Raw genomic sequence first — 15,597 nt, forward strand, 5'->3', positions numbered from 1 at the left:
ATGGAGTTGGTGAATGCACACATAGAATTTTCTAAGTTGAAATTAGAAAAACATTAGGTTAATAATAATGGAGGGGTTATGTAGATGTGGCAAATTGTGAAGGTAGATGAGTGGTCGCCCAACTGCAAGATTTTATATAGAATTTGTTTATCCAAGCTTTGTGTCAGTAAATAGGAACCTGCATCATGGAGAGATAATTCAGCTCATTTTTCTGGAAACTTTAGGAATCAGTTAACTAGTTACACAATAATGCTGCATAACAATCACTCTATAACTTAGTGGCATATCTGCAGAGCAAGTGGGGTTGGTGACCTAAGCTGGGCTCAGCTGGCCTTGGCTTTAGGCTTCAAGTCAGGTCGAGGTCTGCTCCACATGTCTCTCATCTTTCTTAGAACAATGGCTGCCCCAGGGCAGAAGCACAAGAAATATACAAAGTCTCTTAAGGCCTACCCTCAAAACTGACATACCATTGCTTTTACCCACATGCCACTAGCCAAAGTAAGTCACATGGTGTATTAGTCAGGGTCCTCCAGTGAAACAGAACCAATAGGACATAGGTGTAGATAGATAGACAGATACAGTCACAGACATAGACATAGATGTCAAACTTATTATAAGGAATTGGCTTATGCAATGATGCAGGCTGGGAGGCCCTGCAATCTGCCATGTACAAGCCAGAGACCAGGAAAGTTGGTGGTGTCGTTCTGAGAACTGGAGGGCTGATGGTGTAAGTCCCAGTTAAGAGCAGGAGAAGACTCATGTCCAAAGTCAATCAATCAGGCAGAGAGAGCAAATTCTTCCTTCGGTTTTTCGCTCTGTTCTGGCCGTTAAGGGATGGCCTGATGCCTACCTATGTTGGGGAAGAATCTGTTTTATTCAGTCCACCAGTTCAAATGCTAATCTCATACAGAAACATCCTCACAGACACATTCAGAATGAATGTTTAATCTTGGCCCCCCATATCTCAGTCATGTTGACACATAAAATCAACCATCGCATACCACTAAGCCTAATATCGATAATCAATTGGGCAGAGAAACACTCCACTGGGGAAAACAATCCAACTTACCACGGGATTCCTGGAAGATATCCAAGGGAGAAGTGAGAAATCTTAAAGGGAAAAAAAAAATCAGGGAAAACGAGAATAAAACTTACACCCTATTTACATAGTTTTATTCATTAGCAAAACTTATTATAGTATCATTTTTCTTTGACCATGCAGTCTCTCACTACAATGAACTGAACAATGTATACTAAAATTATAGAGAGACAAGTTAGACAAAGTATTATGCGTCAACTTCCTATGCCCTAATAAGGCACTAGTAAACAACTTCCTTAAGGTCTCAGGATGAAACTGACTAAGGTATTAAGTGGGCAAAACACCATCATCTGGTGATGACTTAATGATTTTAGAAAACACACAATAGGATCCTAATATAAGATAAACAACCCAGTTTTTCTTGTTTGCTTTAGTAGCATCCCTGTTATAGGAAAACTAAGCTGAAATTTAATTAACTAAGTTGAAATTTGTTTAATGCTTTTTAGAATCTAGATGTTCCTTTCCTCACCACCCTTACCAAACTATACTGCAGTCAGTATGGTAGATTGCAAAACCAGCCACACTTCCCTACTCTTCCCTTTATATATACCCTCTGCAATGTACCTGTATAAGTCTTCCTATCAGGAGTTGGAATTAGCTCACACTTTAAGTCTAGGCCAGTTTTGTGACTTGCTTTAGACAATAGAATTCAGCATAAGTGGCATCCTACAACATCTGGGTGTAGGCTCGCATGTCACAAGCTTCTGTTCTCTCTTGGACCTTGTCATCATTATGAGAACAAGTCCAAGCTAGTCTGCTGGTGAATGAGACACCTCATGGAACAGAGCTGTTTTGTCCCAGCTGAGATTATCCTTGATGAACCAGGTCCTGGGCCACAGGCCATCTCACACAGATGCACAACTGGGATTAGCCCAGATTGGCAAAACTACCCAATGAACTCATAGACGTGTGAGAAATAATACATTGTTGTTTGCTTTTTTAAGACACTAAGTTTTGGGGTTGTTTGTTATGCATCGGTAGTTACTGACACACATGGAGTATACTCAGCCCAGTCTTCTACCTCACCAATGATGTCGGGTATGGTCATGGTGCTTTGGCCAATGGCACGTAAAAGGCTGCAATGTCAATTTAAACCTTATATGTGCTTGTGTGGGTGGGCTAGGCCTCTTGGAGTGTACACTCTCTACTATGAAGCCCGATGAAGTTATTGTTCTTTCAGCTTGGGTTCTGAAATGCAAACATGAAGAGAAAGCTTGAAATTGACCTGAAACCTGTACTCCATCCTAGACCACCCAAGATCAATAAACCACAGCTGACCTGCAGATTTGTAAGTGTGAATTACAATGGTTTTTGTTGTAATCCACTGAGATTTTGGTGTTTTTGTTAAGCAGCATTATCATAGCAAAAACCAAGCTAATACATACAGTCTTCAAATAGAAAGTTAATGTACTGTAGGTTGTGCATTTCCTTGCTCCATAAACTAGCAGCATCCTTGAAAACATAATGCAATTGTTTATTCATTCTATCATAATTGAATTGTACTGGGAAATTTTACAAATTAAAGAATCCTTTTATGAATTCTTTCTGTAAACCACAGTTAATGGAGAAGGATCTTCCATTATATTGACTTTTTATTCTAGATTTAATATATTCAGTGCTAGATTAAATTGAAATTTATCTCAAGCCCAAAGAAGAATGCAAGAGTCCTAGTCATGACACTCCCATGGATTTATTCTCCTTTGACAAATCTAATATTACTAACATTATCTTTAAAAATTCTGCCATTTATCTAGCTTGTGAAAGTGCTATAACAGAAAAGAGATCATAGATGTTTTGAAGATTCAAAATAGCATTTTTTAGAATGTATAAGATTATGCTAAGGAACTTATAACAAATATAGTCAAACCCTATCTTCAAAGATGTATCACAGACTATCTTTATGCTTATTTCTGTTTATTAAAGTGCAGCTTACATAGAGTGCACAAATCTGAAATGTACAGCTCAATTAACTTTTACATATATGCACAAGCATCTAGATCAAGATGGAGAACACGTGAGGTACTCTGAAGGTTTCCTTGTACCCCATCCCTGTCTATACCCTTCCCACAAGCAATATGCTGAACTCTCATCACCTTAAATTAGTTGTGCCTGTTCTTGAATTTCATATAAACGAAATGATACAGAATGTATTGTTTTGCATCTGGTTATTTTTTTCCATTAAAAGTTATGTCTGTGACAATCATTCACCTTGTTACATGTAGCCGCCAGCCATTAATTCTTTTCCATTGGTGATTAGTATTCCCTTGTACAGATACAGTAAAATTTGTTTATCCATTCTAAAATTGATACACATTTGGATTGTTTCCAGCTGTGAACTATTAGGACTAAGGTTCTATGAATATTTGTACATGTCTTTTTGTTGATATAAGTACTCATTTTGCTGTCTATATACTTCTTAATGGTATTTTAATGAAGGAAATTTTGTATAATGAAAATGTCCAAAAATAGAGGGTAGGCTAATTACTATATATTCATACAAGAACACATGCTGCAGCCATTAAAAGTGTTCTTTTGGAAGATTTTTTAATGGCCGTATGGTTTCAGTTATATCCCCAAATTATGTACAAATGTCTATATACATATGCAGTCTATGTATATTTGCACGTGCAGATAAATGGGTTGTGTGTTTACATGTGCATACGTGTGTGTGTGTGTGTATGTGTGTAAACAGAAAAGAACTATACCAGAGGTAAACAATAATCATCTTTAGGAAATATAGATATGTATAACTTCAATTTCATTTAAAATAATTCCCCATATTTTCGAGGAAAAATATCGTGTTTATAATAGTAAAAATACTTTAAAAATTATAAGTAACAGAAATCTTCTCTTCATCAGTAAAATCTTTTGTGACAAGCCACATTTTTGCAATGCTTTCTTTTATTTACTATTTTATTTAACCTAAGTAATAGATCAAATCCTACTCCTTTTACCATAGAGCCAATGAGTCAGGATTGGTATAGTTAGGCCAAGGCAACATTCTCCTATGTGGCTCTTCCTGGACCGTTTAATAATTCCAGTTTCTCATTAAGATTATCATCTAATTATACAGTATCTAAAACAAGGACAGAAAGAGGAGCAAGGAGAAAGGCAACACCTGAGTGCTTAATTGAGATAACAGAAGTACTGAACGAATCTCAGTAATTAGAGTCATCACAAATGAGGTGCCTAGAAAACATTAAATAGCATGGTCTAACTGTGTATTATGTTGCAGAAATGAACCCTGTTAATAACGACATATAGGTTTGTCACATTTTGAAACATAACCTAAGTTTTGCTGTTTATTTTCAGTTTACAGTAAACATTTTTATTTTAAATGCAATCTTCTGAGACCATAACTTGTTCTGCATAATCATCATAACCTCAATTAAGTCTATATTTTCAAATTTAATTTGCCATAAATGGTCATCTGAAAGTCTCAACCAAAATTCAAATCATTTTAGGAAGGAGTCTGAGAAGAAGGTAATCCTGTAGCACTAAACATTTCCTTTTAGGATTTCTCTACTCCAGGGATTAGTAAAATAGGCAAAATTGAAATTATACCATTATTCAATTCACTCAGTACTTCTGTTATCTCAGTTAAGCACTCAGATGTTACTGTTATCCTTGCTCTTGTTTCTCTCCCTGTTTCAGAATGGTTACTTTTCCTAGATATTGTATAATTAGATAATAATCATAATGAGACAGCCACATAGGAGGATGTTGGCTTGGCCTGACTATACCAGGCCTCACTCATTGGCACTATGGTAAGAGACAGGATTTTATACATTGCTCAGGTTAAATAAAATAGTATGTCAAGTAAACAGGCCAAATCCTACCCCCAGTTTCTTTTTGTAAGATCCATGAGCAAAGAATGGTTTTTACATTTTTATATGGTCACATTTTAAGTGGTTATATAAGTATATAAGTTAATGCCCTTGATTTTTTCTTCTTGTGACACAAAGTTGAAAATGTTTACTCTCCAGTGCTTAATAGGAAAGAAATTGCTGACCCTTACTCTAGTCCCCGTATGACACTATGATCTTCATTCATACCAATGAAATGGAGTGGGGTTTTAGCAGAGATAATTCTATATGGAAACATACCCATTTCCTTTTCCTCCTAAGCACTATAGGAATTCTTTATTTCCTAACTGTTCTTGCAGTTGGGTGGGGTTGGTGTAACTAAGTTCTGGTCAATGGCAAGTGGTCTGCCCCTTAAAGCATCCTGAGCCTCCATATACTTTTTCTCTCTTCACTCGTCTGCTATATGAATGTTCTACAAAATGCATAGCCACTAATTAGGAGCCTGGGACCCCTCATCAAAGGAAGACTGCCCTTTGAATACCAAAGTATGAAAACTATTGCAGCATAAACAAAAAGCATACTTTTATTATGCTAAGCCATTGGACTTTGGAGGGATTGTTTGTTATAGCAACCAATTTTACTTTCCCTGACTACTACAAGTATAACTGTTTTTTCAATATTGCCATGCTTGATATTACTATCACATGTTGTTTACTCACAGAAACACACACACACACAAAAGTGTGAGAACAGTTTATCTTTCAATCTTTGTGAGTAACCAAAACATCCCTTTAAAGTTTTAATTATTTGGCTTTCATGGCCCCAACAAATAAAATCTTTATTCCAAAACACTACTTTTTGTTTGTCACTTATTATGGATAAAAGTTGATGGTTATTGACTAAACTACAACTTCAGAATCAAGTTAGACCCCAGGTAAATAAAGGAAAATCTCAACCTTTATAAAATAACAACCACACTAAATTTGCTTCCAAAAATGTGTAAACAGCTCCTTCATGCTTATTTCTCTACAAGGCTATTTCTCATTTAACTTTCATCATCCTGTTTAGAGTTTACAAGTGAGAATCTTCAGATTTCAGTTTAGACACATCTGGCTCACAAATGAGGCACTACACCCTGAGTCATTGTGAAATCCTCGCCACAAGCATTGATGATGAGATCTTGTGTTTATTAGTAAAGATTTTAGAACCAGCCAGTCGCAAATCTATTTTGACTGGAGACATCTCTGATGTGGCATCTTAGAGGTGTCAGTTTGATCTTTCTCTGCTAAGGAATTGCTGGATTAAATTCACTTCTAAATGCAAATTAATCAGCTTTAGCTTTCTTTCAGATATAATCTCAACTGAAGTTGTTGAAAGATTATTTCAACTATTCTTTAGTTTTTTTTAAAAAAAAGTTAAAACTTCTAGCCCTTTGGCTTTTTTCTTTCTTTCACTGAGCTCTTTTGACTTCCCTAGGGTATATTTATATTCCTTGTGTTTTTTTTTTTAAATGCATCATAAAGCTAAGGTATTTATTATTTTTAAATCACTAAAAACAATTTTCATGAACAACAAATTTATTTCTCCTTTGTCTTACACTAAGCCTGACTTGCTCCCCAAAAAAGGTGAACAAAAAAAGAATTTAAGGCTAAGCTTTTAAGAATGGATTGATAATGACTTTTGATTACAGCAAACAAAATTACTGATTCATAGAGTTCACCCTGAGGACAGCCCTCCTCTAATATGGTCACAGCCCACTGCCCTGAGGGAGTTGGATGATGTTGACAAACAACTTGGAACAAAGTGAAGTAAATTCCCAGGAAATTAGATGAACTCAAGTTTCCCCTTTCTCCACACATAAGAAAAAGATAGCCAACACACTGAAATATTCTCAATCAAGAGCTCTTCCCATTTAACCTCACAAAAATGACTCAGGATCTCCGTATCTTGAAACAGATTTACCCACAACTGGGAAAAATGTCATCACGGATTCCCTGATGTGATGCACTGAGAAGAACATAACATCCAGGCAGCATTCCTAGCCCAAACGCACAATCCGAAATTAATCCTAGAGAGACAATCATACAAATATAAACTGAAGGGCATTCGCAAAATCAGCTGGCCTAGGCTTTTAAAGAATGTTAACGGCACAAAAGACCCAAAGAAAAAGGAGGAGTGGGAGATGTGGACTGTGGAAGACCGAAGGTGATAAACAGACATGACAATGACAATTAAATGCAGAGGGATTCTCATCAGAATCCTGGACAGAAAAGAGTTACTGTAAAGAATATTGTAGGGACAATTGGAACCATTTGAATGTGGTTTATAAGTTAGATCATATTATTGTGTCGATGTTAAACGTCCTGAGTATGAGAATTATGCTGTGATGATGTAGGAGAATCTCCTTACTCTTAAGAAATGCCTACTGTAGTATTTGAGGTGAAGGGTTGTATTTAGCAGGTTGCCCTGCATGATGAACTACCCTATTCGCAACAGCAACCATTTATTTCACCTCTCATTCTATTTAGGCGCAGCTTACCTAGGTGCTTTCTCTGGTTTCAGCTGGGTTCTCTTAATCTCTCTCATGTGTCTGTGATGAACTGCAGGTCTACTGGGCGGCTCTGCTTCTGAGAATAGGCAGGTGTCAGCTGGGGCAACAGTAGTGACTAGGATCACTCCAGGAGGCTAGTCCTGGATTATCCACATGGCAGCGGGAAAGTTCCGATACAGAGGCGCACGCACACACACACATACACACACACACACACACACACACACACAGAGAGAGAGACAGAGAGAGAGACAGACAGACAGATAGAAAGACAGAGAGAGAGATTGAGGGAGAAAGAGGGCATGTAAAGCTTATTGAAGCTTAACCACAGAACTGGTACAAAATCACCTCTGATGCATTTTGTCAGTGAAACTAAATCACAAGGCTTCCAGGGGTACAAAGCCAGCTTGTAAAAAGCCTGGAGACAATGGGGAGAAAACTGTGGTCATTTTAAACAGTCTACCACAAGGAACTACAGATGTTCATTCAATTATATGTGCAACTCTTCTATAGTTTTCAATTTATTTTGAAGCAAAAAGCTGGGGAGAGCAATAGAGGATGGCACAAGGAGCCAGACACAAAAGAGTATATACTGTAAAATTTGATGAATTAATTTTCAAAGGCAAATCAAATGTATGGTGAGAGAAGTCAGAATATTGGTAACTTTTGGGTAATTGGCTTCTGGGGTACTGGTAACATTCTGTTTCTTGATCTGCATAGTGAAAATTCCATTCGGCTATGCAGCCAGGATATGTGGTCTTTTCCATATGTACAGCGTACTTTAATTTTTGAAAGTTTACTTTCAGAAACAGAAAGCACGTTGGTCTTGGAAGTTAGGAAACCTGGGCTCTTGTCCTGATGCTGCCACCAAGTCCCTGTGCAATATTGAGAATGTCTATTTAATTTTCTGGGCCTGTTGCCTCATCTGTAAAGGAAGCTAAATGAACTCTGTGGAACCCTCCCAACATCTAGACTCCAAGATTTAATTCTGACCAAATAGTTTGTCCTCTTTTTTGCCCGGAAATTACAAAACCTTGTAATTATGATGCACTTTTCTCCCCTAGTTATAACATGTGCCTGAGATTCTATTGTGCTTTCCAGAATTTGCACGGAAATAATAACAACAAAGCAAATGCAATAAAGGGGTCTCTTTTCAATGCAGGTGGGAACTATAAGGGTTGGCTATTTGCAGAAGAGGTCACTGGAGGAGCAGGTTATTATGTTTTAACATCACAACAGAAATGCAGTAAAGGAATCTGGCATGTTAGGGAGAATCATCAGGAATCCTTCCAAGAAGCTGGTCCTATTTCACCACCGCTCCAGCCTTGTCCTGGGGAAAAATAGCACTCCCTCTGGATAGTTTCTTGACCTCCTCCGAAACGCACGTATTTGGTGGTCTCTTGGACTCTTTGTATAGCGAGGGGCTTTTAGCATGAAGTGAAAAGAGCCACAGGTGTCCCCCCAGTCTTCCTAGGTTTTGTGTGTGTTGGAGGATAGGGAAGTGCAACGTTGCTGGCAGTCCAGGTGTCCCACAAGCCTAGCAGCTGCTTTCAGGGGTGGAGACCCTAGGAGCACCTCTGACTGTGGTGATTTTCTCACTTCTGAGCATTGTGACCCCTTCATAGTTCAAAGGAGAGGCTCTAATAGAACAACACTTCAGGCTTTCTGTTTGTTTGTGTTTCCTTGAGGGCTTCCAGTTTACCTCTAAGGTTCCTCGGAGTTCCAAATTTCAACAGTTTTCTACAAGTTTCACTCATTGAATAGATATTTATGGAGTATTTACTGTGTGAATTCAGAAGTGAATGAGGCAAACAAGTGCCCTGCCCTCATGGACAGAATGTGGAGTCCCGTATCCATCAGACCTAGAGACCCAGAATGACTTGCTTTTTCCTCCACGTGAGAGTGATAGTTGAACTTCACAACAGCCTGAGAGTACACATTCTCAGCCCCAATTTACAGACGAGGCAGATGAGGGAACTGAGACTAGGGAGATAAAATAGTAACTGAAGTCCATCTGACTAATTCCTTCATATATAGCCTCTAAAACAAACAAGGTGGTGAGGCTGTGCCAGTCCCTTAGGACAGCGGTTGACAAACTAAGTCATGTGGTCCAGCTGCCTAGCTGTACACATGAAATTTTATTAAAACACACCTGTACCCATTCCTTCACGTATTTTCTGTGACTGCTTTCCCACTGCAACACCAGAGTTGAGTAATTGCAAAAGGGACCTTGTAGCCCACAAAGACAAAAAAAAAATTGCCATCTCGCCCTCTAAGGAAAAAGTTGGCCATCCCTCCAGCCTCAGAACATTGCCCCCTAGTTAGGGTAATGAAAGTTCCTGGAACAAACCACAAAAGTTTAATGGCTTCACACATTTTTTTAAAAAAGTTTATTTCTCAATTACACAACAGCCCAGCCAGGGTGTTCTTGGGCAGATGTAGGGGTCAGGTAGGGACTCTGTTCCAGAGACCCAGACTGATCATTGCTCTAGGGTCACCCTGGGCAAAAACATCCAGCCAGCAGACAAGGGTAAAAAAGAAAAGATCATGCACAGGAAGTTTTTCTGGGCTAGATCTGGAAGGGACACACATTAATCCACCCATATTCCATTGGCCAGAATTCAGTCACATGCATAGGGTACCGAGAAATGAAGTGTACTAGAATGCCCGGGAAGAAGAGGAAACAGGTTTTTGTGAACACAGAGCAGCCTCCACCACAATCCCTAAATTCTGATCATTCTTACACCAAGAAAAAGTCTCTGGCTGTGACTTCTCAAATCTCTTTTAAAGCTCAGATTCAATATGCCTGTGTTTAAAAAACATTGCTTAATTGAGCCCTTACCTTTTTGAGATGCATACTGAAATATGTACTTATGAAATTACATATCATGAATTTGCTTAAAATAATCTGAAAGGGAGGAAATGTATGAAAATATTGAGAATACAGGTAAGACAAGATTGGCCATAAGTTTTGTTGAAGCCAGCTTATGAGTATGAAAGGATTTATTATATTATTCTCTCTCCTTTCGTATATATTTAAAACTTTCCATACTAAAAAAAAATTAAGGATTACATTGAAACTACTATTTGCTATGTTGCACCAATCTTTAGCAAAATAAAATTTAAAAAAACAATAAAATCCTGGTCATAATAGGCCACAAGGTTCTCTGCAATGATATTAACTACAGGTGTTCTGGCTTATTCATTTCTCTTCCTTCCTTAAAATATTCCAGTCAAATAAGCCTGCCTGTAAGATAAATCGGACTAATAATGAAAGACAAATTCTATGTGAGAATAGTACAATCAAGAGGCAGAATAGCTATAAAAATTAATGTCAGACACCTAGAGTACAAGCACTCTAAGGAAAGGTAATCTATTAACTGGGGCATAAACAAATACCAGATTTGTTACATGCATTTTTAAAACACTGATTGAGCAATTACTCTGTGCAAGGCATTGTCTCAAAGATTATACTTGTCAGGATGGGTCCTATTCTACCAGCTGCTGCGCACACATCCCCACATCACAATGTCTGTGAATAAAGTTTTCTCTCACTTGTGCAAGGTTCAATGCAGATATTCCTGGTCCAATTGTTCTCTTTTGAGCAGTAACTCAATTTGAGTTCCTTTCACCTCAGAGTCCTTTGCCATGTAGAAAGGAAAGAGAGGGCTGGGCACGTTGGCTCATGCCTGTAATCCCAGCACTTTGGGAGGCCGAAGCGGGTGGATCATTTGAGGTCAGGAGTTTGAGACCAGCCTGGCCAATAGGGTGAAAATCTCTCTCTACTAAAATGTACAAAAATCAGCCAGGCATGGGGGCAGGATTCTGCAATCCCAGCTACTCAGGGAGCTGAGGCAGGAGAATCGCTTGAACCTGGGAAGCAGAGGCTGCAGTGAGCTGAGATTGCACCATTATACTCCAGCCTGGGCGACAGAGTGACTCTGTCAAAAAAAAAAAAAAAAAACAAAAAAAAAAAAAAAAAAAAAAAAAGGAAAGAGAGAGTGTGTGCAGATAATAACTCAGGATGTTTTATGGTCAGACCGGGAAGGAAAAAAGCTCTTCACAGTCCAAACCTAGACCCAAGTACACCTAGAAAATGCCTCATAGCCATGAACCCAGAAAGAAACTCGATACTGGGATGGAGGTGATGGAGGTGGGGAGTTGGAGGATGCTCTGAAATGTTCTACCACAAAGGTGATCCCAATCAAGGTCTAGTGGGCAGACAGACATGCAGACACAAGTGCCCCAAGTGTCATAAAATCAATAATAAACATATGGATAGGGTGCTCTGGACACTCTGCTGAAGGAGGTAGGATTTTAAAAATTTTTATCAGCTATTGATACAATTTCATAAATGTGCTTGAAACTTAATTGGTTTAGTCTATTAAATTTTTAATTATTTTTCCACAAAAATTGTAAGCCCGTGTTCCCTAACTCAAAAACAGAGCCCTGCTGGCAAGCCTGGTTCGGCAAGTGGAATCATAGAGCCCGGGTGTTTATCAATACTCGTTATGTGTGCTTACTGGAACATAAACTCACCTGGAATGGGGATCTCTCAGCGTGAAGGGATTTTAATAGGATTCATTCATGCATTTGTTCAACATTTTATAAAGACATCTGTCCCCAAAATTCAATTTACAATTTTTACAACATTTTACAAAGACTTTGATCTCCAAATCTCCATTTACAATTTCACAAGAATTTACATTCATTGCAAAGGTTTCTTTCCAGAGTTTTTTAAAGGTCATTTTTTTCCTTGGGTCCAAAACTGTTACTTTCAGATGAGAGGAGAGGCAGCTGAGGCTTACATGTGGAGACTGTGTGTGATGAAAGGGCAGGACACAGCGGCCCCGGATCCTAATTCAGACCAGCCTGCCTCTGGCAATAGGAAAGTCATTTGTTCCTGCGAGCCCATATCATAATCTGGCACAACTGGAGGTTAGAACCATCCTTAAAACTCTTTGGCTATGGGATTCTAGTTTGCCATCTTAATTTATATTTTCTATTTCGGCGCTGATTCTCCAGCCCTTTCCCTTTTAAGTGATCCTAATTAGAAAACACACAGGAGGATCCTTCCAGGATTTAAAGGCTGCTGGGATCCCCTCTTTGATCTCCCATCTGAACTACCCTGGACGGTTATTGTTTCACGTTCCCCCCCCCCCACTCACCCCGACCCGCACTCCAGTGACAATTATTGGCATTTTAGAGCCTAGAGATAGAAATAAGATGTCTGACAGGCCCGACTGCCTACAAATCCAAAGCAAGTACCCCTCCAAACATCTCCCCTCTTCCCTCGCACCTCCCCCCACCCAAAAAAACAAAAAACTGAGAAGGAAAAGATATAGCAGACTCTATGAACAGCTGCCAATTTATTAATAAGATGCTGGAGTTAGTTAGAATTTTAAAGACGCTTCAGGCATCTTTAAAGAGGCAGCAAGCCCTTCCTCTCCCGGGCACAAATAAGTCCAAGCAACAGACCCTACCTTAACCATCGCTATTTAAATTCTGCAAAGTGCCGCGGTGACCGGAGGAACCTTCGGAACCGAGCAAGGGTTTGCCTTAATATGGATAATACTTGGTTGAGATGCCTTGGGAGAACTCGAAAGCCGTTGAATTAAGAATCTTAAATCTTTCTAGGGCGCGGAGGAGGAAGGTAGGAAATTGGGGAGGGGGGAAGGGAGGCGTGCCGTCAAGAAAGTGTTGCTTATTTATTTAATTTCATTCACCAAAGGAGAATTCGGAGGCTCCATCCCGGAGGCACTGGCGTCCGGGACGCGGGAAGGGCTTGGAAATGTGCGAAGCGGATGTGTGCGAAGGCATGGACTAGGTCCTGGCTCGCAGGGAGGGAAGGGCTGGGCTGGCACTGGGGAGGAGGAAGGGAGGGAACGGGTAGGAGGCGGGGAAGCGCAGTATAAAAGGCCCGGCCGGACGGAGAGTCGGCTACTCTGAGCCACTTCGGTAAGGCGGGAGGCCGAGCAAGATCTAGGAGGGAAGCGCGCGGTGCCACGGACGGACCCAGTTCGCTCTAGCATCCGACGCTAGGACTCTGCGCCCTCAGCCCCATCCCGGAGCCCTTCCATTCGCCAACCGCCCCCTGCAAAGCATGAGCCGCACGCGGGAGCCCGAGGCTGCAGCGCGGCCATGAGGTGGTGGCCCGGGATCGACGGCTGCGCGACGCCAGCCCCCAAATCCCCTCTGGTCGCGGCACCCCCGGGATAAGCCCCCTAGACGCAAGCCCGCTAGAGCCGAGATTCACTCCCAGTTCCTGAGCGCCTGAGCCGCGGGCCCTGAGTCCCTGCAGCTTCCGGCCAACACCTGCGCCGGTCACCAGACGGACGCCCAGCGAGTTGGACTCCCCTCCCTTCCCAGGCTCTACGGGGCGCCGCGGACCCGCAAACAGCCGCGCCCGGCTAGCGGGCGGCCCAGCAAGTGTCAAGACCCTTCGGAAGGATACTTTGGCACTCCTCTCCTCCCCCGACTGCTTCAGGCAGGGATCGCACGCAGACACCTGGCTTACCCGGCGCCCCCTCCGTTTTCCATCACTGCAACTCCAGCTCCATTTTGCAATAAAGGTTTCTAAAGCAGCCCAGGCACCATCCCACCCACCCACAGCCCCGAACCTCAGTGAGCACAGGGGCTCTACCCGCGCCCCCCACAGCGACCTCGGCAGTGGGCACTTGGTACAGCCCGGCAGGCGGACGCAGACGCCTAGGGCGCCCCGGCTACCCCCAAACCGTGCCAACCTCGGTGTGCCCGGGGCCCCCATCTGGAACCGGCCCTCCCCGGGACTCTGTGTGCGGGGCGGCGCGGCAGGCGGCCCCGAGGAGCGCGGAGAGTAGTGGAGGTGGCTTGCCGGGTGAGTGGCTCGGGGCGGCGAGGGCGGGGAAGCCAAGCGTGGAGGTAACTCCCGGCCGCAGCTGAAGCCCTCCTCCTCCTCCTCCTCCTCCTCTCCTCCTCCTCCTCCTCCTCCCCGCGCTCCTCTGGCGGCCTCTCCCGCTCCAGCTGCGGCGCCGCGGCCACATCTGGGGCGCCCATGTGCGCTCGGGGGCTCGGCTGCGCCCGTCCCGCCGCCGACCCCGCAGCCCCCTGCCAGCAGGGTGGCCTCCGGCCCGGTCCGGGTCCCAGGCAGCCCCGGGACCCAGTTTTCGCCGCCGCCGCCGCCAGGCAGCGCCGGGGCTTGCTCCGCAGCCGGCTTGGACACCCCCGGCCTCGCGGTGGCTCCGCCGTGGTGCGGCGGCGGCGGCGGCGGCTCCTGCTCCCCCGGCCCCGCACGCCCCGCCGCGCCCTGCGCCAGCCCCGCAGGCCCGGGAAGCGGAGTCCTGGCGGGAGCCGAGGCGGGAGCCGTGCTGCCGGGCTCCCGGGCTCCTACTCCTCCTCCCCCGGCGCCGCCGCCGCCGCCGGCCGCCCCGCCGGGTCCTAAAGCCGCGCGTCTCAAGAGGATGGTGCGCCTGGCGGCCGAGCTGCTGCTGCTGCTGGGGCTGCTGCTACTCACGCTGCACATCACCGTGCTGCGCGGCTCGGGAGCCGCCGACGGGCCCGACGCGGCCGCGGGCAACGCCAGCCGAGCCCAACTGCAGGTGAGTGCGCCGCCGGAGAGGGGCGTGCGCGGCTGCGGGGATGGTTTGTGGGGCGGGGGTGCTGAGCTAGTGCCTGGTGGATGCAAGGAGGCGGGTCCCCCGCCCCACCTAAGAGCAACTGTTTTGGTAGTAGTTTTGCCCGGGCCACTTGACTTAGGCAGAGGCGGAGCGGGGGCACGTGCCTGGAGGTTGCACCCGGCTTCCAAGTCTGCCAGCTGCGCTCCTTCAGTTCTGTCGGTCACGGGTCAGGTGCAGAGTTGGTGAGGAGGTGGGAGGGAGCGAGGTTTGGGATGAGCAGAGGAAGTGTGGAGATATGCTTGCTTGGGGGTGCTACCAGTCTTTCGTTGCCCTTCGGAGGCTGAGTAATGTTACTCGAGGCTGGAGGGACGCAAGGAGACTTCACAGGATGATATCCCTGAAGTCTTTGGGAGAAAGAACTCCGGGAGTCTACCCCTTCAGGAAGCAATGCCAAAGGTCAGGACATAATTTCCCAAGGAGAATAGCCAGGCACCCCCTCCTCACCCTCAGGGTTCCCTTGCTTCCAGTGTTCCTGCAGAGGCCTCG

At 43.6% G+C, this 15,597-nt stretch overlaps 1 protein-coding gene across 1 annotated transcript in view; it reads left to right on the plus strand.

Moving 5' to 3' along the window:
* The first annotated feature begins 14,829 nt into the window (after positions 1–14,829).
* Positions 14,830–15,597, plus strand: part of ISM1 (isthmin 1) — a 77,426-nt gene continuing 76,658 nt past the window's right edge. Inside the window, exon 1 of the mRNA XM_025400756.1 lies at positions 14,830–15,033. Coding sequence (XP_025256541.1) covers positions 14,896–15,033 — 138 coding nt within the window. The 5' untranslated portion in view covers positions 14,830–14,895. The remainder of the gene's footprint in view (positions 15,034–15,597) is intronic.

The sequence above is a fragment of the Theropithecus gelada genome, chromosome 10 (assembly GCF_003255815.1).
Source record: "Theropithecus gelada isolate Dixy chromosome 10, Tgel_1.0, whole genome shotgun sequence".
Classification (NCBI taxonomy): Eukaryota; Metazoa; Chordata; class Mammalia; order Primates; family Cercopithecidae; genus Theropithecus; species Theropithecus gelada.